The sequence below is a fragment of the Phyllobates terribilis genome, unplaced genomic scaffold (genome assembly GCF_046119375.1).
Source record: "Phyllobates terribilis strain yellow unplaced genomic scaffold, ASM4611937v1 Scaffold_5__5_contigs__length_657084704, whole genome shotgun sequence".
NCBI lineage: Eukaryota > Metazoa > Chordata > Amphibia > Anura > Dendrobatidae > Phyllobates > Phyllobates terribilis.
Window position 1 is genome coordinate 396,802,290 of NW_027362765.1, and position 26,141 is coordinate 396,828,430.

General features: G+C 47.3%; 1 protein-coding gene across 3 annotated transcripts in view; it reads left to right on the forward strand.

The window, feature by feature from the left end:
* Positions 1-24,199, forward strand: part of EDRF1 (erythroid differentiation regulatory factor 1) — a 75,276-nt gene extending 51,077 nt beyond the window's left edge. Inside the window, exons 21-25 of one of the 3 annotated variants that reach the window (XM_073685033.1) lie at positions 9,872-10,021; positions 10,712-10,865; positions 12,872-12,987; positions 17,525-17,673; positions 22,597-24,199. In XM_073685033.1, coding sequence (XP_073541134.1) covers positions 9,872-10,021; positions 10,712-10,865; positions 12,872-12,987; positions 17,525-17,673; positions 22,597-22,768 — 741 coding nt within the window. In that variant the 3' untranslated portion in view covers positions 22,769-24,199. Of the gene's footprint in view, positions 1-9,871; positions 10,022-10,711; positions 10,866-12,871; positions 12,988-17,075; positions 17,253-17,524; positions 17,674-22,596 lie in introns of those variants that run through there. The other 2 variants (XM_073685034.1, XM_073685036.1) reach the window with 2 other exon arrangements.
* The last annotated feature ends 1,942 nt before the right edge of the window (positions 24,200-26,141 follow it).

A 26,141-nucleotide genomic window follows, 5' to 3' on the forward strand; every position in this document is an offset into this window, starting at 1 on the left:
AGGGGGGATGGCTCTCTACTCTCTGTAGGAAGCGGGGGCGGCTCTGTCTCTCCTCTCTGTAGGAAGCGTGGGCGGCTCTGTCTCTCCTCTCTGTAGGAAGCGGGTGCGGCTCTGTCTCTCCTCTCTGTAGGAAGCGGGGGCGGCTCTGTCTCTACTCTCTGTAGGAAGGGGGGGCGGCTCTGTCTCTCCTCTCTGTAGGAAGCGGGGGCGGCTCTGTCTCTCCTCTCTTTAGGAAGCGGGCTGCTCTGTCTCTCCTCTCTGTAGGAAGGGGGGACGGCTCTGTCTTTCCTCTCTGTAGGATGCGGGGGCGGCTCTGTCTTTCCCCTGTAGGAAGGGGGGATGGCTCTCTCCTCTCTGTAGGAAGCGGGGGCGGCTCTGTCTCTCCTCTGGGTAGGAAGGGGGGGCGGCTCTGTCTCTCCTCTGGGTAGGAAGGGGGGGCGGCTGTGTCTCTACTCTCTGTAGGAAGGGGGGGCGGCTGTGTCTCTACTCTCTGTAGGAAGGGGGGGCGGCTCTGTCTCTACTCTCTGTAGGAAGCGGGGGCTGCTCTGTCTCTCCTCTCTGTAGGAAGCGGGGGCTGCTCTGTCTCTCCTCTGTAGGAAGCGGGGGCGGCTCTGTCTCTCCTCTCTTTAGGAAGCGGGCTTCTCTGTCTATCCTCTCTGTAGGAAGCGGGGACGGCTCTGTCTTTCCTCTGTAGGATGCGGGGGCGGCTCTGTCTTTCCCCTGTAGGAAGGGGGGATGGCTCTCTACTCTCTGTAGGAAGCGGGGGCGGCTCTGTCTCTCCTTTCTGTAGGAAGCGGGGGCGGCTCTCTCTCTCCTCTGGGTAGGAAGGGGGGGCGGCTCTGTCTCTCCTCTGGGTAGGAAGGGGGGGCGGCTCTGTCTCTCCTCTGGGTAGGAAGGGGGGGCGGCTCTGTCTCTACTCTCTGTAGGAAGGGGGGCGGCTCTGTCTATCCTCTGTGTAGGAAGGGGGGGCGGCTCTGTCTCTACTCTTTGTGGGAAGGGGGGGTGGCTCTGTCTCTCCTCTCTGTAGGAAGCGGGGGCTGCTCTGTCTCTCCTCTCTGTAGGAAGCGGGGGCGGCTCTGTCTCTCCTCTCTGTAGGAAGGGGGGACAGCTCTGTCTTTCCTCTCTGTAGGATGCGTGGGCGGCTCTGTCTTTCCTCTCTGTAGGAAGCGGGGGCGGCTCTGTCTTTCCCCTGTAGGAAGTGGGGGCGGCTCTGTCTCTCCTCTCTGTAGGAAGCGGGGGCGGCTCGGTCTCTCCTCTCTTTAGGAAGTGGGCTGCTCTGTCTATCCTCTCTGTAGGAAGGGGGGACGGCTCTGTCTTTCCTCTCTGTAGGATGCGGGGGCGGCTCTGTCTTTCCCCTGTAGGAAGGGGGGATGGCTCTCTACTCTCTGTAGGAAGCGGGGGCGGCTCTGTCTCTCCTCTCTGTAGGAAGCGTGGGCGGCTCTGTCTCTCCTCTCTGTAGGAAGCGGGGGCGGCTCTGTCTCTCCTCTGGGTAGGAAGGGGGGGCGGCTCTGTCTCTACTCTCTGTAGGAAGGGGGGGTGGCTCTGTCTCTACTCTCTGTAGGAAGCCGGGGCGGCTCTGTCTCTCCTCTCTGTAGGATGCGGGGGCGGCTCTGTCTTTCCCCTGTAGGAAGGGGGGGGGCGGCTCTGTCTCTCCTCTCTGTAGGAAGCGGGGGCGGCTCTGTCTCTCCTCTCTGTAGGAAGTGGGGGCGGCTCTGTCTCTCCTCTCTGTAGGAAGTGGGGACGGCTCTGTCTCTCCTCTCTGTAGGAAGCGGGGGCGGCTCGGTCTCTCCTCTCTTTAGGAAGCGGGCTGCTCTGTCTTTCCTCTCTGTAGGATGCGGGGGCTGCTCTGTCTTTCCCCTGTAGGAAGGGGGGATGGCTCTCTACTCTCTGTAGGAAGCGGGGGCGGCTCTGTCTCTCCTCTCTGTAGGAAGCGGGGGCGGCTCTGTCTCTCCTCTCTGTAGGAAGCGGGGGCGGCTCTGTCTCCTCTGGGTAGGAAGGGGGGGCGGCTCTGTCTCTACTCTCTGTAGGAAGGGGGGGTGGCTCTGTCTCTACTCTCTGTAGGAAGCGGGGGCGGCTCTGTCTCTACTCTCTGTAGGAAGCGGGGGCGGCTCTGTCTCTCCTCTCTGTAGGAAGCGGGGGCGGCTCTGTCTCTCCTCTCTGTAGGAAGCGGGGGCTGCTCTGTCTCTCCTCTCTGTAGGAAGCGGGGGCTGCTCTGTCTCTCCTCTCTGTAGGAAGCGGGGGCTGCTCTGTCTCTCCTCTCTGTAGGAAGCTGGCTGCTCTTTCTATCCTCTCTGTAGGAAGGGCGGACCGCTCTGTCTTTCCTCTCTGTAGGATGGGGGGGGCGGCTCTGTCTCTCCTCTCTTTAGGAAGCTGGCTGCTCTGTCTCTCCTCTCTGTAGGAAGGGGGGATGGCTCTGTCTTTCCACTCTGTAGGATGCGGGGGCGGCTCTGTCTCTCCTCTCTTTAGGAAGCTGGCTGCTCTGTCTCTCCTCTCTGTAGGAAGCGGGGGCGGCTCTGTCTCTCCTCTCTGTAGGAAGGGGGGGCGGCTCTGTCTCTACTCTCTGTAGGAAGCGGGGGCTGCTCTGTCTCTCCTCTCTGTAGGAAGCGGGGGCTGCTCTGTCTCTCCTCTGTAGGAAGCTGGGGCGGCTCTGTCTCTCCTCTCTTTAGGAAGCGGGCTGCTCTGTCTATCCTCTCTGTAGGAAGGGGGGACGGCTCTGTCTTTCCTCTCTGTAGGATGCGGGGGCGGCTCTGTCTTTCCCCTGTAGGAAGCGGGAGCGGCTCTGTCTCTCCTCTCTGTAGGAAGCGTGGGCGGCTCTGTCTCTCCTCTCTGTAGGAAGCGGGGGCGGCTCTGTCTCTCCTCTGGGTAGGAACGGGGGGATGGCTCTGTCTTTCCTCTCTGTAGGATGCGGGGGTGGCTCTGTCTCTCCTCTCTTTAGGAAGCTGGCTGCTCTCTCTCTCCTCTCTGTAGGAAGCGGGGGCGGCTCTGTCTCTCCTCTCTTTAGGAAGCTGGCTGCTCTGTCTATCCTCTCTGTAGGAAGGGGGGACGGCTCTGTCTTTCCTCTCTGTAGGATGCGGGGGCGGCTCTGTCTCTCCTCTCTGTAGGAAGCGGGGGCGGCTCTGTCTCTCCTCTCTGTAGGAAGGGGGGGCGGCTCTGTCTCTCCTCTCTGTAGGAAGCGGGGGCTGCTCTGTCTCTCCTCTCTGTAGGAAGCGGGGGCTGCTCTGTCTCTCCTCTCTGTAGGAAGCGGGGGCTGCTCTGTCTCTCCTCTCTGTAGGAAGCGGGGGCTGCTCTGTCTCTCCTCTCTGTAGGAAGCGGGGGCTGCTCTGTCTCTCCTCTCTGTAGGAAGCGGGGGCTGCTCTGTCTCTCCTCTCTGTAGGAAGCGGGGGCTGCTCTGTCTTTCCCCTGTAGGAAGCGGGGGATGGCTCTCTACTCTCTGTAGGAAGCGGGGGCGGCACTGTCTCTCCTCTGTGTAGGAAGCGGGGGCTGCTCTGTCTCTCCTCTCTGTAGGAAGCGGGGGCTGCTCTGTCTCTCCTCTCTGTAGGAAGCGGGGGCTGCTCTGTCTCTCCTCTCTGTAGGATGCGGGGGCGGCTCTGTCTTTCCCCTGTAGGAAGCGGGGGATGGCTCTCTACTCTCTGTAGGAAGCGGGGGCGGCACTGTCTCTCCTCTGTGTAGGAAGCGGGGGCGGCACTGTCTCTCCTCTCTGTAGGAAGCCGGGGCGGCTCTGTCTCTCCTCTCTGTAGGAAGCGGGGACGGCTCTGTCTCTCCTCTCTGTAGGAAGCGGGGGCGGCTCTGTCTCTCCTCTCTGTAGGAAGCGGGGGCGGCTCTGTCTCTCCTCTCTGTAGGAAGCGGGGGCGGCTCTGTCTCTCCTCTCTGTAGGAAGCGGGGGCTGCTCTGTCTCTCCTCTCTGTAGGAAGCGGGGGCTGCTCTGTCTCTCCTCTCTGTAGGAAGCGGGGGCTGCTCTGTCTCTCCTCTCTGTAGGAAGCGGGGGCTGCTCTGTCTCTCCTCTCTGTAGGAAGCGGGGGCTGCTCTGTCTCTCCTCTCTGTAGGAAGCGGGGGCTGCTCTGTCTCTCCTCTCTGTAGGAAGCGGGGGCTGCTCTGTCTCTCCTCTCTGTAGGAAGCGGGGGCTGCTCTGTCTCTCCTCTCTGTAGGAAGCGGGGGCTGCTCTGTCTCTCCTCTCTGTAGGAAGCGGGGGCTGCTCTGTCTCTCCTCTCTGTAGGAAGCGGGGGCTGCTCTGTCTCTCCTCTCTGTAGGAAGCGGGGGCTGCTCTGTCTCTCCTCTCTGTAGGAAGCGGGGGCTGCTCTGTCTCTCCTCTCTGTAGGAAGCGGGGGCTGCTCTGTCTCTCCTCTCTGTAGGAAGCTGGGGCTGCTCTGTCTCTCCTCTCTGTAGGAAGCTGGCTACTCTGTCTCTCCTCTCTGTAGGAAGCGGGGGCGGCTCTTTCTATCCTCTCTGTAGGAAGGGGGGACGGCTCTGTCTTTCCTCTCTGTAGGAAGGGGGGACGGCTCTGTCTTTCCTCTCTGTAGGATGCGGGGGCGACTCTGTCTTTCCCCTGTAGGAAGGGGGGATGGCTCTCTGTACTCTCTGTAGGAAGCGGGGGCTGCTCTGTCTCTCCTCTCTGTAGGAAGCTGGGGCGGCTCTGTCTCTCCTCTGGGTAGGAAGCGGGGGCGGCTCTGTCTCTCCTCTGGGTAGGAAGCGGGGGCGGCTCTGTCTCTCCTCTGGGTAGGAAGCGGGGGCGGCTCTGTCTCTCCTCTGGGTAGGAAGCGGGGGCGGCTCTGTCTCTCCTCTGGGTAGGAAGCGGGGCCGGCTCTGTCTCTCCTCTGGGTAGGAAGCGGGGCCGGCTCTGTCTCTCCTCTGGGTAGGAAGCGGGGGCGGCTCTGGGTCTCTTTGTTCCTACTTTCATTTCTGTAATAGTGCATGCAGGAAGGTCTTTCAGTTTGGGACAGGCTAGCCATTCGACCTTGGTAGCCTCAGTGCATTATTGAAAGCTGTCTTACAATGTTGTATGGGATGAGGGCTACAAGATCATTCCTTTCTACAAGTTTTGTGTGAAAGAACAGGCACACTTTAAAGAAATGTCTATCCATGTGTAATAAAGTTTTGTCATATACAGTACTGTACAAAAGTTTTAAGCAGGTGTGGGAAAAAAATTGTTGGAAATAAGCAGCTTTCAAAAATAGAAGTGTTAATAATTTATATTTATCAATTAACAAAAAATGCAAAGTGAATGAACAAAAGGAAAATCTAAAACAAATCAATATTTGGTGACCGCCTTTTGCCGTCATCAATCATTCCAGGTACTTGTCACTTGCACACAATTTTTGAAGGAACTTGGTAGGAGGTTGTTCCAAACATCTTGGAGAATTGACTATGGAAATTGATTAAATGCTCAAACAATGAGACATGAGCCCCTGCCACCTCCCCCCTTGACCTGTGGATGAGGGACTTTACAAAATCTTAGCCAAGAGAGACTCTGGAGAATCAGAGTGACTTGCCAGAGCATCAGCTAGGACAACATAGCTCCATCAGGTACACAGATTTGTATTCTACAGGATGCCAGCCTAAAGTATCATGGCCCTGGCTGGAGGAATACAGATCTGCTTTATTGACACAGAACCCATGGATACATTTGGGGTTGCAAGGTTGGCACCCTCCGGTCACCTGAAAACCATGGATACGCTCAGAGAAGCCAGGTTGGGACCCTCTGGTCACCTGGTTCCATGGATATGTTCGGAGAAGCCATGTTGGGATCCTCTGGCATCCTGGCCCCGTACTTTAATGGACTGTCATCTTCCTAAGCTTGTTGTTACCTCCTCTCTTTGGGTGCCCGCCAAAAGCAGGGTGCCACTGGTGGGGTTAGTCTGCCCTGGAGGTCCCGAAATCGCAGCTGCTCAACCCCCTTGAGCCAGGGTAAGGGTAAGACTCTAATTTTGCACCGTCTTGAGTATTTGCTGGGACTGTTCTATGGGTGCTTCTCACTAACTTAGTATATCATCAAAAAGTTAATTTATTTCAGTTCTTCAATACAAAGTGAAACTCATATATTACATAGTCATTACAAACAGAGTGATCTATTTCCAGTATTTTTCTGTTAATGTTGATGATTATGGCTTACAGCCAATGAAAACACAAAAGTCATTATCTCAGTAAATTAGAATAATTAACAAAAAACACCTGCAAAGGCTTCCTAAGAGTTTAAAAAGGTCCCTTAGTCTTTCAGTAGGTTCCACAATCATGGGGAAGACTGCTGACTTGACAGATGTCCAGAAGGCAGTCATTGACACTAAGTAAATGCAAAGTAAATTTTGCATTTCATTTGGAAATCAAGGTCCCAGAGTCTGGAGGAAGAGTAGAGAGGCCACAATCCAAGCTGCTGGAGGTCTAGTGTGAAGTTTCCACAATCAGTGATGGTTTGGGGAGCCATGTCATCTGCTGGTGTAGGTCCACTGTGTTTTATCAAGACCAAAGTCAGAGCATCCGTCTACCAGGACATTTTACAGCACTTCATGCTTCCCTCTGCCGACAAGCTTTTTGGAGATGGAAATGTCATTCTCCAGCAGGACTTGGCCCCTGTCCACGCTTCTTTCTATTTCAGCCAGTATTTCACATTTTGACTGCCATTTTTTGCACCCCAGTTTGTATGTTTTTGTGCATAGTTGAGTAGCTTGGCCTTGTTTCCATGTAGAAGGTATGTTTTCTTTACCACAATTATCACTTCTGGACAGACTTCTCCAAACTGTATATGGGTATAGCTGGATCCCAGCTGTTGCTGCCAGTTGTGAGTTGATGGCACTGCTGGACATCTTCTGATTTCAAAGAGAAGTAATCATGATGTGCCTTTCATCTGTTGCACTAATTTTTTTTTGGCTGACCACAGTCCTCAACGTTACCCAATTCTTGGTGTCCTCAGTGTTGAGAAGTAGAGTCAGATACTCATCCATCATGTAATACCTCCAGGGAGGCGTTTGATTGGCTCAAAATTTATTCTGCATCAAGACAACCCCAAACACACAGACCGTGTCGTTAAGAACTATCCTCAGTGCAAAGAAGAACAAGGAGTCCTGGAAGTGATGAACCGGCTCCTCAGAGCCCTGATCTCAACATCATCCAGTCTGTGTGGGATTACATAAAGATACAGAAGAATCTGCACCAGAAGATCTGTGGTTAGTTCTCCTAAATGTTTGGTTTAACCTCCCTGCTGAGTTCCTTCTAAAACTGTGTGCAAGTGTAAGCTTGAGGAGCTGATGAAGGCACCAAATATTGATGTGATTTAGAAAAATAAACTATTAACATTTTTATTATTGAAAGCGTTCTTGCAGTGCAGCATTTTTTCCCCCACACCCGCCTAAACCTTTTGCACTGTAATGTACGTGTTCTACTTCTTAATGTACTCTTATGGTCGGAGCATGACATTGATTCCAGCGTCCTTACCAGGTTAGTAGCAATCTTTGCTTTGTGTCCTCTGTTATTTGCATCACAAGTGAAATGTGACTGTATCTGAAATCTACATAAAGAGAGTAATTCACTTTTGTGATCTCCTGCTGCTCGGAGCAGCTCGTTCCCTTACGTCCTGATTACGAGGATCATCTCGCTTTTAGTATGCACTGAAAATGCCTCAATCAAACGTCTCCCTCATTTCCCAACTTTTTGATTATGTGCTGGAGCACATCCTGCAGATGTGCAGAGGGACGCGCGTAATGCATGGTCGGGGGACATCACCCACTGATCAGATGCATCGAAGTGCCCGTCTTCACCCCCCAGTAATCACTGCTGTGTCCCTGCACATACATGTAGCAGCACTGCGGGGGGGGGGTCTTCCCTGCGCTCCTGATCTAACCCCGGTGTATGTGGGCGGCGGGGGCTGCGCGAGCAGCCTATATTCATGATTCCTTGTGACACGTACGAGTCAGCCTGTCAGACGACATTAAGGTCACCGCTTCATCTTTGATGTGAGCAGAGTGATTTTACACAGTCTATGTAGCAGGGAAGTCTGCAGAATTGATGGCGATGTCTTCCATTCCACTTCTCGACCATATGTTGCTTTTCAGAATCCGATTTTTCTGTGCAGATATCACATAATAAAGGCAACATGCGTCTCACTATTTATAGGACTTTTCTGCTTCAGTAAACCCAGTTCCATGTTTCTTTTTCATGATTGGGGGGGATGGATATCATAGTGCAAGAGACCCCGATTTTTCTAGAAGAATGCTCTCCTACCTCCCAGATTTTATTTCACCTGCAGAGACTGAAGACTAGCTCGTCTCTTCCCATGGCAAAATCAGCAGATCATGAAGAGTCAAAAATGGATATGGGTTATCCAAACTGAAAATCCCTTTAAGAGCAATCTGTCGTCACTTTGTTTCTTATAGTAGTGGTATGGTTGTATAGGTGCTTATCCCCCAATAAAAATGACACCTTTTTTGTAGAGTTCTGATGTGCCAGTCCTGAGAAATCTAATGTAGAAACCATATGCAAATTAGGCTGAAAATGCGCGTGCGGGCAGTTGTACTGCCTTCCAAATGGCCTGACGCACTCCCAGCCTGACTTGCGTGTGTCTTCTACACTAGATTTCTCATGACTGGCACATCGGATCTCTACAAAAAAGGTATCCTTTTTATCGGGGGACAAGCATCTATACAGTCGTATGTACATCCATATGTAAAAACATGCTAACAGATCCCTTTAAAAGGGACTTGTTACCTCTCCATCATGATTAAGGGTGCGCTGCCCCTTGAAACGCGTTGATGTCATATATCATGTAATCTGTACCCCTGATTCTGTTTTATCCTCCGCTGGACACGTCCATGAATAAAGAAAAGTTTGTTCACAAGTTCATTGAGCTGGATATTCTCCTGTTTATGTGACTTGTTACCTCTGTTTTTATTCTTACCCAATTACCCAAAAAATAACGGCATTGAATTAACTTTTTTTTCGCCTTTACTCTGCTGTTACTCTGTTATATCTCCTGGAAATGTGTAAATAAATTGACAAAAAAGAATATTAATGCCTAGTAGTCAAATGGCTTTGTGCCTACAAGCTGGAACTCTCTAACTACATCTTACTTTGTCACACTGTGTAGATTCTTTTCCAAGAGGTGTAACAGAGGAACAATAGTGTTTAAATCCCCTGAACAGATTTTACTAGCGGTAAACCACATAATAACTAGCAATAAGTCGGGTCTCGGATGTACCCGGGGCTTCTGCTTGACTTCCAGATTACGTAACGTAGAGGAATTACCCTTAGTTCTTGTTCACATGTAGCATTTTTCTGCATTAAAAACTAACGCTATGGCCGGAAAACTGCTGCCGATATTACGTATGTTCTTTATGCCCTGTAATTTTTGTGGTGCTAAGCAGTTTTGATCTCAACAGTGAAAAAAATTCAGTAAAAACTCTTTAAAAAAATTGACATGCTGCGATTTTTAATAAACATACTAAAGAAAAGCGCACCGTGTGAATGAGATTTTAGAAATCTCATTCATTTTGCTACTTCTGTAAAAAGCTGCGCACAAAAAAAGGGTGTGAAAAAAGCTTTAAAAATGGTCTGAACAAGCCCATAGAGCTTATTCGCAGTTTTTCCCTCCGGATTTGGGTACAGAAAATTTCATCGCAGATTATAAGTAGCGTCAAATCGAACTAAATTTTGAGACATTGATCCCTACGCTGCGGATGATTTGCAAAATGATTAACCTACGCTGTGAACATGTATACAAGCAGCATCTGATTTCTTTGTATGCAGTAAATCCGCCATAGAATCTGCACAGAATTTTTTCTTTGTGTGTGAACGTAGCCTTAGACACTAACTGCACCTCAAATCGTTGTTTTTATATGTGCAGAACAGCAGGCGCTGTGCTCAGCCATTCTGTTCTGTGCTTTCACAGATCGAGAGGGAAGTCACCGAGACCATGATGAAGTCTTTGAAATACTGTGATGTGGACTCCGTGTCTGCCCGACAGCCCCTGTGCCAGTACCGAGCCGCCACCATCCATCATAGGCTCGCCTCCATGTATCACAGCTGCCTGCGCAACCAGGTAGGCGGCTCCGCTTCTTAAAGGAAGCGACTAATTCTCATCTTAACCGATTTACTTTCTTCTCCGCCAGTGCTGCGTAAGATGCATCCAAGTTTCGACACCAGGAGAGACAACTAATTTTTTTTATTTTTTGTATTTTATAGACTAGTCGACCAATGTGCGTAGTCCCCGGCTGACTTTTTAAATCTTCAAAGTATTTCCAAGCATTTCCAATATCTGGCTGCAATAATTAGAAACAAGATATTAATATAGCAAATAATGTATTGGTAGGTTGGGAACAAAATGGAAGGAAAAAAAAAACCTGAAATGAGTGTTGGAGTACACCTATACTGTAGACACAAAAATACACAGCTGCTGAAGTGAGCATAAACCACCAAATCACATCAAAAGTATGTTTATTAGAAAATAGTCAAAAAACGTGTGTAAGGTCAAATAAAGAGGAAAGAGGGCCATCAATGAATAGTATCACGGAGGGGAACCCTGTCCATTATACTATATATAAATTAAGTGAAAAAGGTAAAGGTTTCGCCTTATTGCTTCCTCAAGGGGAGGAGCACACGTTTGCATCAGCGCTGTGGCCAGTAATTGTAACTAAATAAATAATCGCTGAAGGAAAATTATACATAGACTGGCAGGGATGAAATCATAGTGTAATGCATTCCTCTGTACCGACTCCTGGTCATATTGCAGGTGGGCGATGAACACCTGAGGAAGCAGCACCGGCTCATGGCAGATCTTCATTACAGCAAAGCAGCGAAACTCTTCCAGCTTCTGAAAGACTCTCCATGTGAACTGCTCAGGGTACAACTAGAGCGAGTGGCCTTTGCGGAGTTTCAGATGTCCAGTAAGTACATTTTTTACGTGTTTAACACTATATATCCATTACACAATAGAATCCGCATTACGGCTGCTGGGTTAGGTGAGGTTTCCAGTGTTGTAGCAGGTTCCTCTAACAAGGAGGTGGTAAGAGGACGCCGTGCAGTATAAGCATTTTAGTGCGTTTCGCTCTCATTTTGCAAAAATCGTGACTTGCATGAAAATGACAATTTCGATAAAATCCTTTTTCTCCCCTCACCCACTTTAATTTGTTGTGTGATGGCGCCGTGCCGCCAATGTCTGCGGCGGGTGTCCTGCCAGAGGGCATTATACCAGCAGATGTACAGGCAGCATGTGCCGAACATGCAAACAAAGATGCTCATTACGATAAAACCTCCGCACATGGGTGGCTCCTGACCCTGGGAATTATAGACCTGCCGGCTACATTTACCCAAAATGTGCAAATCCGATTAATTCAACTGAAAAATTGTTCTGCTGAAAGAAAGGAGGAAAAAAAGAAAAAGGGGGCTTTTCTGCTCAACCTGGTTCACACTTCATGCCAAATAGTGTCAGTAGCGCAGCGCCGGCCTAATCCGCCGAATTGGTGACAGTTCCTGATATGAAATGTGTCTGCTATGAGATTGGGCTGCGAACACGAACGCCTCGCTAAGTGGATATACAAACACTTGGAAAATGCTGAGGGCTTAAGCTGGAAATACAGATCCTGTTATAACATGAAGCCGGGACAGCCGTCCGCAAGTTAATGCAATCTTGTATGCCGGTGACCAAGCTAATGCATTCTCATGTGTCCTCTCTCCATCCAGTGTAACCTTTCCTGAGTCTGATCCTGCAATCCTACTGTACTGATCCTCCAAACTGTACGAGGTCCCTGCCCCGATCCCACCCATGCCCTCATTCCCCCGATCCCTCTGCTCGCTCTCGTCTGCCTATCAATCTGTCATTCGTGCACCCTTTCTCTTTTGCTCACTGTCGCTATCTGTACCTTGCACTCGATCTATCACTCACTCTTATCTATTTACTCTCTCACTTTCTGCCTCTTGTTTTGTGCGCTCGCTCAGTCCGGGTTCCTCATAACCTCACTCGCTCTGACCCTTTCCCACCCTTTACAGCTTGTTCATTGTCTATCGCACCCCCCCCCTTTGCCGCCCTCTCTGCTACCCCCCTTGCCGCCCTCTCTGCTACCCCCCTTGCCGCCCTCTCTGCTACCCCCCTTGCCGCCCTCTCTGCTACCCCCCCTTGCCGCCCTCTCTGCTACCCCCCTTGCCGCCCTCTCTGCTACCCCCCTTGCCGCCCTCTCTGCTACCCCCCTTGCCGCCCTCTCTGCTACCCCCCTTGCCGCCCTCTCTGCTACCCCCCTTGCCGCCCTCTCTGCTACCCCCCTTGCCGCCCTCTCTGCTACCCCCCTTGCCGCCCTCTCTGCTATCCCCCTTGCCGCCCTCTCTGCTATCCCCCTTGCCGCCCTCTCTGCTACCCCCCTTGCCGCCCGCTCTGCTACCCCCCTTGCCGCCCGCTCTGCTACCCCCCTTGCCGCCCGCTCTGCTACCCCCCTTGCCGCCCGCTCTGCTACCCCCCTTGCCGCCCGCTCTGCTACCCCCCTTGCCGCTCGCTCTGCTACCCCCCTTGCCGCTCGCTCTGCTACCCCCCTTGCCGCTCGCTCTGCTACCCCCCTTGCCGCTCGCTCTGCTACCCCCCTTGCCGCTCGCTCTGCTACCCCCCTTGCCGCCCGCTCTGCTACCCCCCTTGCCGCCCGCTCTGCTACCCCCCTTGCCGCCCGCTCTGCTACCCCCCTTGCCGCCCTCTCTGCTACCCCCCTTGCCGCTCGCTCTGCTACTCCCTCCTCTGCCACCCCTTTGCTGCCCTCCTCTGCTACCCCCTTTGCCGCCACCCCCTCTGCTATCCCCTTACATTTTAGTGGAAATTGACGCCCATTATGATGTAATAGTGTCCATTCTGAAAATCCTTTTCTCTTTCTTCTAACTTCTCCCTTTGCTTGGTGTTCTGTAATGTGTCCAGGTCAGAGCAGCAGTGCGGGGAAGCTGAAGAGCCTGTACGGAGCGCTGGAGATTATGATGAAAACGCGCTGTGCTTTTGTTGTCCTTCATGCAGAACCAGAGTGTGAAAGTGATCAGGTAAGAAGTTTTCTGAGGCCGGGAAAGTGCTGACTGCGACTTCCTCACTGCATCTAATTAGGACGCCGACTACTAATGTGCCTCATCTGTGCTCCGAATGGGAAACCTCTCCGCTTATTACCATAAATCCCTGCGCTGCTCGTCCACCAGCTCTCCGGTGCTGAGCGCTGTGCTAGATCCATCAGCCCCAGAGATCTACTTACAGGCAACCCATGTAACATGCTGCTTGTGGCAAGAAATACATTTGCTGCAATAATGTAAATTAAAAATAATAAGCCATGAATTAAAGACGCATACATTTATTAGGGAAAAAATGCATGGAATATTGGGAATAAAATACAGAAATTCATGTAAAAATTACATGAAATAATGAACATATGCTGAAATTGTTTGCAAAAAAAATACATCAATTATTTGGGAGAATAATGTAAAATGCATAAATATTTTGGAAAAAAAAGAAAGAAATGCACTTATAAAAAAAACAACAAAAAAAACAATTTATTATAAATAGAAAAAATTTGAAGTAATGAAAAAAAGTGCATAAATTAAACCCGAAAAATATAAGATGTGAAATAATGAGAAAGATGCATAAATAATTTGAAAGATTGAACAAGAAATGTGTTAAAGCTTTTAGACACTTGCCTAATAGCCCAGTCTTAAAGGGGTTGTCCAGGCATAGAATATTGATGACTTCAGATAGGTCTGACACCGGGCACCGCTGGTATTAGGACTGATGACGACTGGATGTAATTATTGCACAAAGTTTTACCCAGTCCTATGATGCCACAATTTACTAAGCACAAAGTGGGGGGGATTCATTAAGGCTGGCATTTCAAATGCCAGTCTTATACAGAGAAAGACCTGGAACATCTTGGGCTGTCCGTGCACCACTTTCGCTGTCACTTATGCCAAATTACAGTGTAAACTTGTTGAGACGCCATTCGTCCAAGTCCCCCTCAATCAGCCGCAGAAAAAAAAGTAAACATTTTTGTGCAAAAGCCATCTTTTTTTTTTTTCAACTTTTTCCCTCTAGAAAAGAGGCGTGAAGACTTTTGTAAATGCACGGTGCAATTAGAAAAAAATTGCCTGCGCCTGCATCGCTTGGTAGACTCCAGCTCTTGGCATGCTTTCTAGTAAATGGGGTTCGGGGACAGCTCCCCCATTTTCCTATTAGTTGGGGAGGAGACAGCATGGGGTGTTTATAGCACAATATGTGGGTGTGTGACAGATGCCTCGTGCATCGGATGTCACCTGCCCTTCTTCCTCCAGGCATCACCATGTTATGGACCCAGGCAGCAGGGCTGATTCATTTTAGCACAAGGACAACTGTGTTGATTTTGTGGATCATCTCAAGGGCAATTTTGTCTAAACGATTGTGAAGCTTGTTCCTGGTGACTCCGGCTCTGCTGCATTTACCCGTCGCTGCCGTTCTGCACTTGATCAGCATTTTATTAGCCTCTGCAGTGTCTCTGCCGATTTGTCACTTTCCTCTTTGCCTCTGGGAAACGCGTTCATGAATTTCATTTTGCATCTCCGCAGCCGCGACTTCCTCATCAAGAAAATATACTGTGGGCTCTGAATGCTTGAGCAGACGTAGACATCCATAGACTTGGTATGGAGGCGGAATGCAGATCTCGGATGACTTTTAAGGGTAGCCGTACGTCCTTTTCTCTAGTCCGATCTCATGGTAGCACACCTTTCCGTCAAAGTTTTACAAAACTGAAAAACATAATTTTCCTAAAACAGTAAAATGCACTTATTAGACTAGAGCCCTTTGCTGCTCCACTACCTACCATGATCGTTGGGTCATACCCCGCTGTAGTGACCTCACTATGGTCTCTCGGCCCAAAGAGTGGTGATGAGGGGTACAGCATGGACATGAGACGTCGGCAGTGATGGAGGATGCAATATACAGCCAACATCCCATTGTGGTGACCTAGATCAGAGATGACTCCTTTAGATGCAGCTGTCAATAGAAACCGCTGCATCTAAGGAGTTTGACTTAACAGTTTGACTTTTGGTGTAGCACTGATGAGCATAAATGATTATGTAAGTGATCAGGCAATCAGAGCTTCAAGTTCCCTAATGGGACAAAAGAACAGTAAAAAAAAAAAGATTAAAAGGTTCAATAAAATAATTGTGAACCTGTAATTTTATTAATTCTGCTCACAAACTGCAGGCAGCTTGAATCAGAGTCTAGCTGCGAAATTGCAGCCAGGAACAGTACAGACGAAAAGTTTGGACACACCTTCTCATTTAAAGATTTTTCTGTATTTTCATGACTATGAAAATTGTACATTCACACTGAAGGCATCAAAACTATGAATTATCACATGTGGAATTATATACTTAACAAAAAAGTGTGAAACAACTGAAAATATGTCTTATATTCTAGGTTCTTCAAAGTAGCCACCTTTTGCTTTGATGACTGCTTTGCACACTCTTAGCATTCTCTTGATGAGCTTCAAGAGGTAGTCACCGGAAATGGTTTTCACTTCACAGGTGTGCCCTGTCAGGTTTAATAAGTGGGATTTCTTGCCTTATAAATGGGGTTGGGACCATCAGTTGTGTTGTGCAGAAGTTTGGTGGATACACAGCTGATAGTCCTACTGAATAGGCTGCTAGAATTTGTATTATGGCAAGAAAAAAGCAGCTAAGTAAAGAAAAACAAGTGGCCATCATTACTTTAAGAAATGAAGGTCAGTCAGTGCGAAAAATTGGTAAAACTTTGAAATTGTCCCCAAGTGCAGTTGCAAAAACCATTAAGCGCTACAAAGAAACTGGCTCACATGAGGACCGCCCCAGGAAAGGAAGACCAAGAGTAACCTCTGCTTCTGAGGATAAGTTTATCCGAGTCACCAGCCTCAGAAATCGCAGGTTAACAGCAGCTCAGATTAGAGACCAGGTCAATGCCACACAGAGTTCTAGCAGCAGACACATCTCTACAACAACTGTTAAGAGGAGACTTTGTGCAGCAGGCCTTCATGGTAAAATAGCTGCTAGGAAACCACTGCTAAGGACAGGCAACAAGCAGAAGAGACTTGTTTGGGCTAAAGAACACAAGGAATGGACATTAGACCAGTGGAAATCTGTGCTTTGGTCTGATGAGTCCAAATTTGAGATCTTTGGTTCCAACCCCCGTGTCTTTGTGCGACTCAGAAAAGGTGAACGGATGGACTCTACATGCCTGGGTCCCACCGTGAAGCATGGAGGAGGAGGTGTGATGGTGTGATGGTGCTTTGCTGGTGACACTGTTGGGGATTTATTCAAAATTGAAGGCATACTGAACCAGCATGGCCACCACAGCATCTTGCAGCGGCATGCTATTCCATCCGGTTTGCGTTTAGTTGGACCTTCATTTATTTTTCAACAGGACAATGACCCCAAACACACCTCCAGGCTGTGTAAGGGCTATTTGACCAAGAATGAGAGTGATGGGGTGCTACGCCAGATGACCTGGCCTCCACAGTCACCAGACCTGAACCCAATCGAGATGGTTTGGGGTGAGCTGGACCGCAGAGTGAAGGCAAAAGGGCCAACAAGTGCTAAGCATCTCTGGGAACTCCTTCAAGATTGTTGGAAGACCATTTCCGGTGACTACCTCTTGAAGCTCATCAAGAGAATGCCAAGAGTGTGCAAAGCAGTCATCAAAGCAAAAGGTGGCTACTTTGAAGAACCTAGAATATAAGACATATTTTCAGTTGTTTCACACTTTTTTGTTAAGTATATAATTCCACATGTGTTAATTCATAGTTTTGATGAAAATATTACGCATTTAGGGTAAGTAGCAGACATTCCAAATATTTCACTCGGCTCATTGCAAAGAATGAAACACTCAAGGACGTCTGCGGATTTCGGATTTACAATGTCAATTTTAAGTTACAGATTTTCTTTTTCCTGCAGTGTTGGAATGAGATTATATCTCTTTCACAATGCTGGTACTGTAGTAAGCTGAGGATTTTCTCTAAGCAAATCATTTGTTGCAGAAAATATGCAAAATTTACACTCTGTGTAACATTACAGTCCAACCACATGTAAATGTAAAAAGAAAAAACCATAGCAGGGCTGCTTTTTTTTATTTTATCCAGCACCAAATAATAAAATTCCTGTGTTAGGCGTGGATTATTCAAGTGGCACAAGATCAGATTACTGTACAAGTCGCAGCTTCGTTGCAGCACCTCTCCCTCCCTGCCAGGACTGTTCTTACGAGCGGTGCGGAGCCCGGGCTTTGCTCTAAAATCTAGAAATGTGATTTGAGCCAAAAGGTAAGGGGGAAAAATGACTAAGCTCCTGCAATCCATAGGAGTTTCTTTTTTTGTTCTTCATCTGTCGCACTGTGCTTTACACAGAATGGCTTATTAATGTGATACATTCCCGGGCCAATCTGCCGCCCATTGATATTCAGCAGCAGAGCAATGTTAGAAGCAATAGTGTCTCATTCAGTGTTTATTCACCGTCTGCCGAGTATTGAGAAAGGGCAATCATTCTGGAAAACCACATACCTCCTTATGTATCTATACGTCCTTCTCCTGCACAGGGGCCGGAGGAAAGGAAAGAGCTGGCCGCCGACTCCCCGGGTAACATCCGGAAGGAAGAAGTTGTGAAACTTCTGAGTATATTCGAGTCTCGATTGTCTTTTGTCCTTTTACAATTTGTGAAGCTTTTATCTTCAAAGAAAAAGAGCAGGTAAGTGGCGACTGCCAGGCCGAGGTACTTATAAGTCAAGTTTGCTGATTGCCTGCAGCGGTGGTGATGATGGCACATTTTTTTGGGCTGTCAGCACATCAGAAATTAACCTTAAAATTTGCACCAATTTCTTGCAAAATTGCAGTAAATGCAAATTTAAGCAACTATCCAATTAGTTTTCCTTAAAACTTTTCTGTTATTTTGCTGCTGTAGAGCTTCCCAGGCCTTTCCCAGGCTGAGCGCTCTGCAAAAATGTTACAAATCCGTCTCATCTCCTGGTTCTGCTGACATCTCTCCATGTTCTCTCTTCTCTCATTGGTAGTCCTAACAGCACAGAGGGGGTTGTACGCAGATCTGTAATGAGACTGGAGAAAGCATGTACAGTCTCAGAGAGGGCAGAGAAAACAGGCTATAAAAAAAAAAAGCACAAAAAAGGTAGGAAGTGCAGAATACGAGTTAGTGAAGAGAAGCAGTACCCTGGATACATGCAGAACTCACATCCAGCCTATATTACAGGGAGAGCCACTCCCAGAAATCTGAAACTTGGATCAGGCTGCAAACTGCATGTCAGTGGCCTGAAAATGAATGAATATTTCAGACTGAAACTCAGTGCAGTTTTATTAGCTAAAGGTGTCCATAGCTTTATAGCTTTTTAGCTTCTGATCAAGTGAACCTTCTAGCAAGAAAAAATTAGTAATATTTCCCGCAATGTTCAAGTACCCCCAAATCCCGTAAACCACCATAACTGTAGCACATTTACAGTAACCTCTGGCGTTCGATCCAAGTTGTCTTCTGTATGACCAAGATTTAGAAGCTCATTAGCCAGGTTTAAGCTGTGCCTATAAAGCACACGGGCAGGAGTTATCCACAAGATGGCAATAGAAACACGCCGTATGTCACCCAGCCTCGCGCCGCATCCTAAAGAGATGCTTGTTTAGTGTAATTGTCCAAAACTGGTAATTGTTTCTGCTCTCTGGTGTCATGATATTTCATCGGCTTAAGGCGTAATATAAGGAAACCTGCACGTCTTTATCTCTTTTATATACACTGTATTTGCTGCCAGGATCACTAATCTGCAGAGGTAAATTAGCTTTATGTACGGGCCCTGTCATCAATTCTAAGCGCCTCGCTCTGTGCCATCGAGGCGCACGGAGGAATAGATCAGGGGCAGCAGCAGGAAATGTGCTTCGGCTTCATACATTACCATAGTGTAACACCGAAGCCCCCCATACTTCACGTGTTATCTGACTAGTGATCTCTCCCATCTAGTGCATAGGACCTTATAAAGTTAGATCGATTCCTGGGGAAAGGGGGCGATCATCACACGTGGAGGCAGAAGTGCTTTCCTGAAGAGGATAAATAACAAACTGTAGATAACGGAGAAATTACAGGGAAAGCAAAGTTTTGAGGGAGGAGGGATATGAAGTTGTCGGAAAGCGTAAAAAAAAATTCTTCATGTCTGTTCTTTTCGCCTCAAGCAGGAATAGTTGTCATAGTGTTAGAAAGCTCGGCTTCTTCCAGTTGGGTGCTGCTTAGGGGAAACAGTAGGATTCGAAAGTTTTGATATCTAGCATTTTTAAGCCATTAATATTTAAAAAAAAAAAAAAAAAACATATTAAGGCTATGTGCATTTTTGGTGCGTTTTTTCCACTCAGAAATGGGTCAAAAACGCATTGCAAACTTAATCCCATGATTTCCTATGACATTTTGGAAGATCTGTGCACATGATCAGGATTTTTCCTGACTGAATTTTATGCGCAAAAAGGAAGCAGCATAAAAAGAAGCACAATACAATGTACTGGAAAAAAACACATGGCAAATCCGCAGGCAAAAACGCTGCAGATTTTTTCTGCAGCGTTTTTACTGCCAAATGATGCAGGAACGCTGCAGAAATTTCTGCAAGCAATTCCTGATCGTGCGCACATACAAGTGCTTCTCACAAAATTAGAATATCATCAAAAAGTTAATTTATTTCATTTCTTCAATACAAAAAGTGAAACATATATTATATAGAGTCATTACATACAGAGTGATCTATTTCAAGTGTTTATTTCTGTTAATGTTGATGATTATGGCTTACAGCCAATGAAAACACAAAAGTCATTATCTCAGTAAATTAGAATAATTTATAACAGCTTGAAAAATGTTTTTATAATCTGAAATGTTGTCCTACTGAAATGTATGTTAAGTAAATGCCCTCAATACTTGGTCGGGCTCCTTTTGCATCAATTACTGCATCAATGCGGCAATGTGGCATGGAGCGATCAGCCTGTGGCCCTGCTGAGGTGTTATGGAAGCCCAGGTTGCTTTGATAGCCGCCTTCAGCTCGTCTGCATTGTTGGGTCTGGGGTCTCTCATCTTCCTCCTGACAATACCCCATAGATTCTCTATAATAGATTCTCTATGGGGTTAAGGTCAGGCGAGTTTGCTGCCAATCAAGCACAGTGATACTGTTGTGTGTAAACCAGGTATTGGTACTTTTGGCAGTGTGGACAGGGGCCAAGTCCTGCTGGAGAATGACATTTCCATCTCCAAAAAGCTTGTCGGCAGAGGGAAGCATGAAGTGCTCTAAAATGTCCTGGTAGACGGCTGCGCTGACTTTGGTCTTGATAAAACACAGTGGACCTCCACCAGCAGATGACATGGCTCCCCAAACCATCACTGATTGTGGAAACTTCACACTAGACCTCAAGCAGCTTGGATTGTGGCCTCTCCACTCTTCCTCCAGACTCTGGGACCTTGTGGAGTGTGTCAATGACTGCCTTCTGGACATCTGTCAAGTCAGCAGTCTTCCCCATGATTGTGGAGCCTACTGAAACAGACTAAGGGACCTTTTTAAACGCTTAGGAAGCCTTTGCAGGTGTTTTCTGTTAATTATTCTGATTTACTGAGATAATGACTTTTGTGTTTTCATTGACTGTAAGCCATAATCATCAACATTACCAGAAATAAACGCTTGAAATAGATCACTCTGTCTGTAATGACTCTATATAATATATGTTTCACTTTTTGTATTAAAGAACTGAAATAAATTAACTTTTTGATGATATTATAATGTAGTGAGATGCACGTGTGTGTGTGTATGTATGTGTATATATATATATATAGTACAGACAAAAAGTTTGGACACACCTTCTCATTTAAAGATTTTTCTGTATTTTCATGACTATGAAAATTGTACATTCACACTGAAGGCATCAAAACTATGAATTAACACATGTGGAATTATATACTTAACAAAAAAAGTGTGAAACAACTGAAAATATGTCTTATATTCTAGGTTCTTCAAAGTAGCCACCTTTTGCTTTGATGACTGCTTTGCACACTCTTGGCATTCTCTTGATGAGCTTCAAGAGGTAGTCACCGGAAATGGTCTTCCAACAATCTTGAAGGAGTTCCCAGAGATGCTTAGCACTTGTTGGCCCTTTTGCCTTCACTCTGCGGTCCAGCTCACCCCAAACCATCTCGATTGGGTTCAGGTCTGGTGACTGTGGAGGCCAGGTCATCTGGCGCAGCCCCCCATCACTCTCCTTCTTGGTCAAATAGCCCTTACACAGCCTGGAGGTGTGTTTGGGGTCATTGTCCTGTTGAAAAATAAATTATGGTCCAACTAAACGCAAACCTTGATGGAATAGCATGCCGCTGCAAGATGCTGTGGTAGCCATGCTGGTTCAGTATGCCTTCAATTTTGAATAAATCCCCAACAGTGTCACCAGCAAAGCACCATCACACCTCCTCCTCCATGCTTCACGGTGGGAACCAGGCATGTAGAGTCCATCCATTCACCTTTTCTGCGTCGCCCAAAGACACGGTGGTTGGAACCAAAGATCTCAAATTTGGACTCCTCAGACCAAAGCACAGATTTCCACTGGTCTAATGTCCATTCCTTGTGTTCTTTAGCCCAAACAAGTCTCTTCTGCTTGTTGCCTGTCCTTAGCAGTGGTTTCCTAGCAGCTATTTTACCATGAAGGCCTGCTGCACAAAGTCTCCTCTTAATAGTTGTTGTAGAGATGTGTCTGCTGCTAGAACTCTGTGTGGCATTGACCTGGTCTCTAATCTGAGCTGCTGTTAACCTGCGATTTCTGAGGCTGGTGACTCGGATAAACTTATCCTCAGAAGCAGAGGTGACTCTTGGTCTTCCTTTCCTGGGGTGGTCCTCATGTGAGCCAGTTTCTTTGTAGCGCTTGATGGTTTTTGCAACTGCACTTGGGGACACTTTCAAAGTTTGCCCAATTTTTCGCACTGACTGACCTTCATTTCTTAAAGTAATGATGGCCACTCGTTTTTCTTTACTTAGCTGCTTTTTTCTTGCCATAATACAAATTCTAACAGTCTATTCAGTAGGACTATCAGCTGTGTATCCACCAGACTTCTGTACAACACAACTGATGGTCCCAACCCCATTTATAAGGCAAGAAATCCCACTTATTAAACCTGACAGGGCACACCTGTGAAGTGAAAACCATTTCCGGTGACTACCTCTTGAAGCTCATCATGAGAATGCCAAGAGTGTGCAAAGCAGTCATCAAAGCAAAAGGTGGCTACTTTGAAGAACCTAGAATATAAGACATATTTTCAGTTGTTTCACACTTTTTTGTTAAGTATATAATTCCACATGTGTTAATTCATAGTTTTGATGCCTTCAGTGTGAATGTACAATTTTCATAGTCAAGAAAATACAGAAAAATCTTTAAATGAGAAGGTGTGTCCAAACTTTTGGTCTGTACTGTATGTATGTGTGTGTATATATCTATATCGGGCAATCCCCGCATATTTTGCTTTTTGTTGCTGTTCAACAGCCGGGAAAAATGAGGCTGTGGGGACTCGAGCATACACCCGCTATACTCTGTGCAAACTCGAGTAACGAACACTTGCACTCATCAATAAGTATAAGCACTGACCCGTCTGATTTCTGTCTTCTAGCAATCCTGCCGACGAGGAGGCCTCTCTGAAAAACTATAAACAAGTTTACTCCAGTCTGTTAAGGGCTTCGACTAACAAGTGCTCCACGCTGCCTGAGAGACTGAGCGTGCTCATCAACGTCCTGGATCAGCTCACACCAAAGAGCGAGGAGAATGAGACTGTCGTTCAGTGACGACGCACCGTACAGAGCGGACGCCGTGCCTTGCTTACACCGGAATGGCTGGTCTGTTCCACTTTGCTGCGTTCTTCTCGCCATGGTTATTATGAAGTGTGAGATCTTCAGGGTTGCTCATCCACACAGACTGCTCGGCTTCCACGTGTTCTGCAGGGGATTTGGGGACGTACAGATTTCTGTAGACCTTTGTATGAGAGCAAAACTCCACTTTGGGGTAAATGATCACAGGTTTTATAGTTTTATTCCTGACGTAGCACCAATGGTGTCATCACCCCAGATAGATTGTAACATATTGGTGTATTTAGAGGGTTAATCCCAACATTAAAAGTTATCACCTATCTAGAGGATGCTGAGCAGTGGTGGTCTTACTGCTGGGACCCGCCTAAATCTGGAGAACAGGGATAGGATTGGATACCGGTGAGAAAGATGAGTACTGATCTTCCATTTTTCTGGTCGTCCCTTCAAGAAGAATTGGAGCAGTGATACACATGCACTGGCTACCAGGGAGCCCCGTTCTCAGGATTGATGGGGGTCCTAACGGTCAGACCTCCAGCGATTTAGAAGTTATCACACATCCTTTGAACAGGTTACTACTTTTTAACCATTTAAATGGGTTTAGATCCTTCCCTCCCTCTTGCCAAGTAAAAATGGAGGCACCTATACAGATGCACCCAGGTCTTCAGAGAGCGATACAGTTATGTGAAAAAGTTAGGACACCTCGTGTAAATGTTGATTTTTTTTTTTTTTTTATTTTTTTTTACATATCACCTATGGATGACATTTTTTTTTCTCACGTCTCCATGGAGGATTATTTTTAATCTATGCAACTTTTGACAAGTTTCTTAAATGCACAGGTACAGTCTCAAACATTTCTGCCACCATGCTTTACACTGCTGGTGTCAGATTTCTTCTGGTGAAATGCCTTGTGGCCAAATAACGCTCTTTTTACATTATCTGTCCAAAGAACAATATCCGAGAGGGGGTACAACTTGTTTGGCCAAATAAGCAGCACGTGGCACCAGACGCATACAGTGCCCGTACACACACTAAGCCACCCATTGCTATATTTTTTTCCTGGGCACGTGGCTTGTACAGGTGAAGCACAATGTGGATAGGGTGTCTTTACTTTTTCACATATCCGTATGCCGATGTTGGTAAATGTATTTTTCCTGTGCAGGCACAGGCCTCTGTATAGGACACTCCTTTACATTCACTCGCCATGTGTTACTATTCTTTTATCGGCCCATGTTCAGGTCAATCAGTGCCGGGAATAGATGAAGGATGGTGGGGAACGAGCCCCTGTCTGCGCAGCACCAGGTACGTCCTGGACGCAGCTTCTTAAAAGCGATTTAGTATAAAACGTTTTCTCAACCTGCAAATGTGAATAGCTTGTTATTAAATAAAGTTATAATATTTTATTTATTAAAACCTGCGGTGACGATTGAATATAACCACAGATCCCCCGGAGGAAGACTTTCTACAGGAGATGAGAGGTTTTATCAGGGGCTTACACACAAACTTCTTTTTTCTTTGCAATTAACTTGCTATCAAAAATACTCCGTTCTCAAGGACGGGTAAGGGGGAATATTCAATTTTTATTGATTAATGATCACCTCTGCAGTCTAGCAGCGGTGGCCGGTCTCCTAGGCAAAGAAGTACAGCAATGCTTTTAAGCGCTTTCCAAAAGAGCTTGCTAACATTTCTCTGAAGCCGGCTGGAGCGCACTGTCCGCTCCCGATCTCGACCAGCCTCCATGCTACTTCGCTCCTTCGATGCTGCAGAGCAAAGCTACCTCTGCTTGCAACTTCAGAGATGGTACATGTCACGGGTATACTGTGACAGAGAGGGGCCAGAAGACCACGGTGTTTGGTTTCATGAACGCCTTCACTTGTTTAGGGCATTTCATCATATTAAACAGTGTAGGTTTTTTCCTTGCTAGCGGTGCAAGGGTTAATCTGTTCTGTTGAAAACACCTGCAGCTTTCCTGCTTAGATGATCTCAGCTGTTCAGTGTTGGCCACTCTCCTCTGCTATATATGCTCTCCTCTGGCACTTAAGAGTTGCCAGTGTTAGTTCATACTGCCTGGTTCTAAAGTTCGAGGTGGCATTTGGAGATTAGTTCAGAAGACTTGGCGTTTTTTGTGTCCACATCCTCATTTACTCCTATTTGGTTTCTCCTTCCTTTAACTCCCCGATGTTCCACTCTGTTGTTTTGTGAGTGCATTTTGTATGATTGGTATTTTCATTTATCCCTGTCCGTCCTCCCTTGTTTGTCTGGTTAGTGTAGTCCTTTACACTTCAGCTTCCCACCTCCCTAGGTGGGGGAGGGGTAGATAAGGGTTGATATAGGAGCATTGCAAGGCACGTGACCCTGGCGTCTTCACCATCAGAAGTAATCCGGGTTACAGGGATAGACTAGGGCGCCCCATAGCGCGAGAGATAGGGAAGGAACCCGTTTGTCCTGGGATATCCTGCAAGAGTGCCGTGACAGTACAGTTTGCAACAGCGGTGCAACAATGCTGCTGATCCAAACTGTTATTCCAAAAGAGGTGAGACTACTCCTTTAAATGTCTGTTCACACGGGGCTGATGACCCACATGTGGACAATGATCGTTAGTACGATACATTCTGATCTTCTCTATTATTGGCAGCAGAATGAGTCAACTTGGAATTGGTCAGCTCACTAACTGGATAGTTTCTGACTGTCTGTTTCTGAGCTTCTTCTCTGCTGATTTTTGACCACAGACGACATCAAGCAAAGATTAGCAGAATATCTCGGCTGTGTATAGTACAGCACTGATGAACGTTACCTGCGTATCACTAATGCTCGGCAGCCTGTGGAGCAGCTGATCGCTTACCTCCCATAGAAGCAGACTGTGCTTTTAGCAGCCGTTCCTCCGGATCGCATAAGGGCATTATTCTGAGAAGCTGCCATTTGTAAACCAGAGCATAAACCTCTATATAGCAGCTTGCGTAGCGGCTCCAGCAGCAGTCAGCATTTTTCTTTCTGCATATGGTGCCGGCGTGACATTTCCCTTATTTTAGGGCGGGTAGCTGAATGTATTAATAGGGAACAGTCACGTAGGGTTGTATTATCACTAGGCGGCTCTTAATGTGACGCCGTAAAAATGCAACGAATTCTCTCGCTGCGACCTTGTATTTTCCCAATATCAGCAGGTTCTCAGGAGGATTTTAGAGGTGAGCAGCTCCCGAACATGTGAACGGAGTAATCAGAGAAACATTCAGACCTGTTTAAAGAGGTATTCCAGCATTTATATACCAGTCTTCATTAGAGACCGCTCCAAGAGCAGCGAATCAAGATAATACTGGGAGTATGGAGGCTACTGTGGCATACGCCCGAGAGGTCTGTC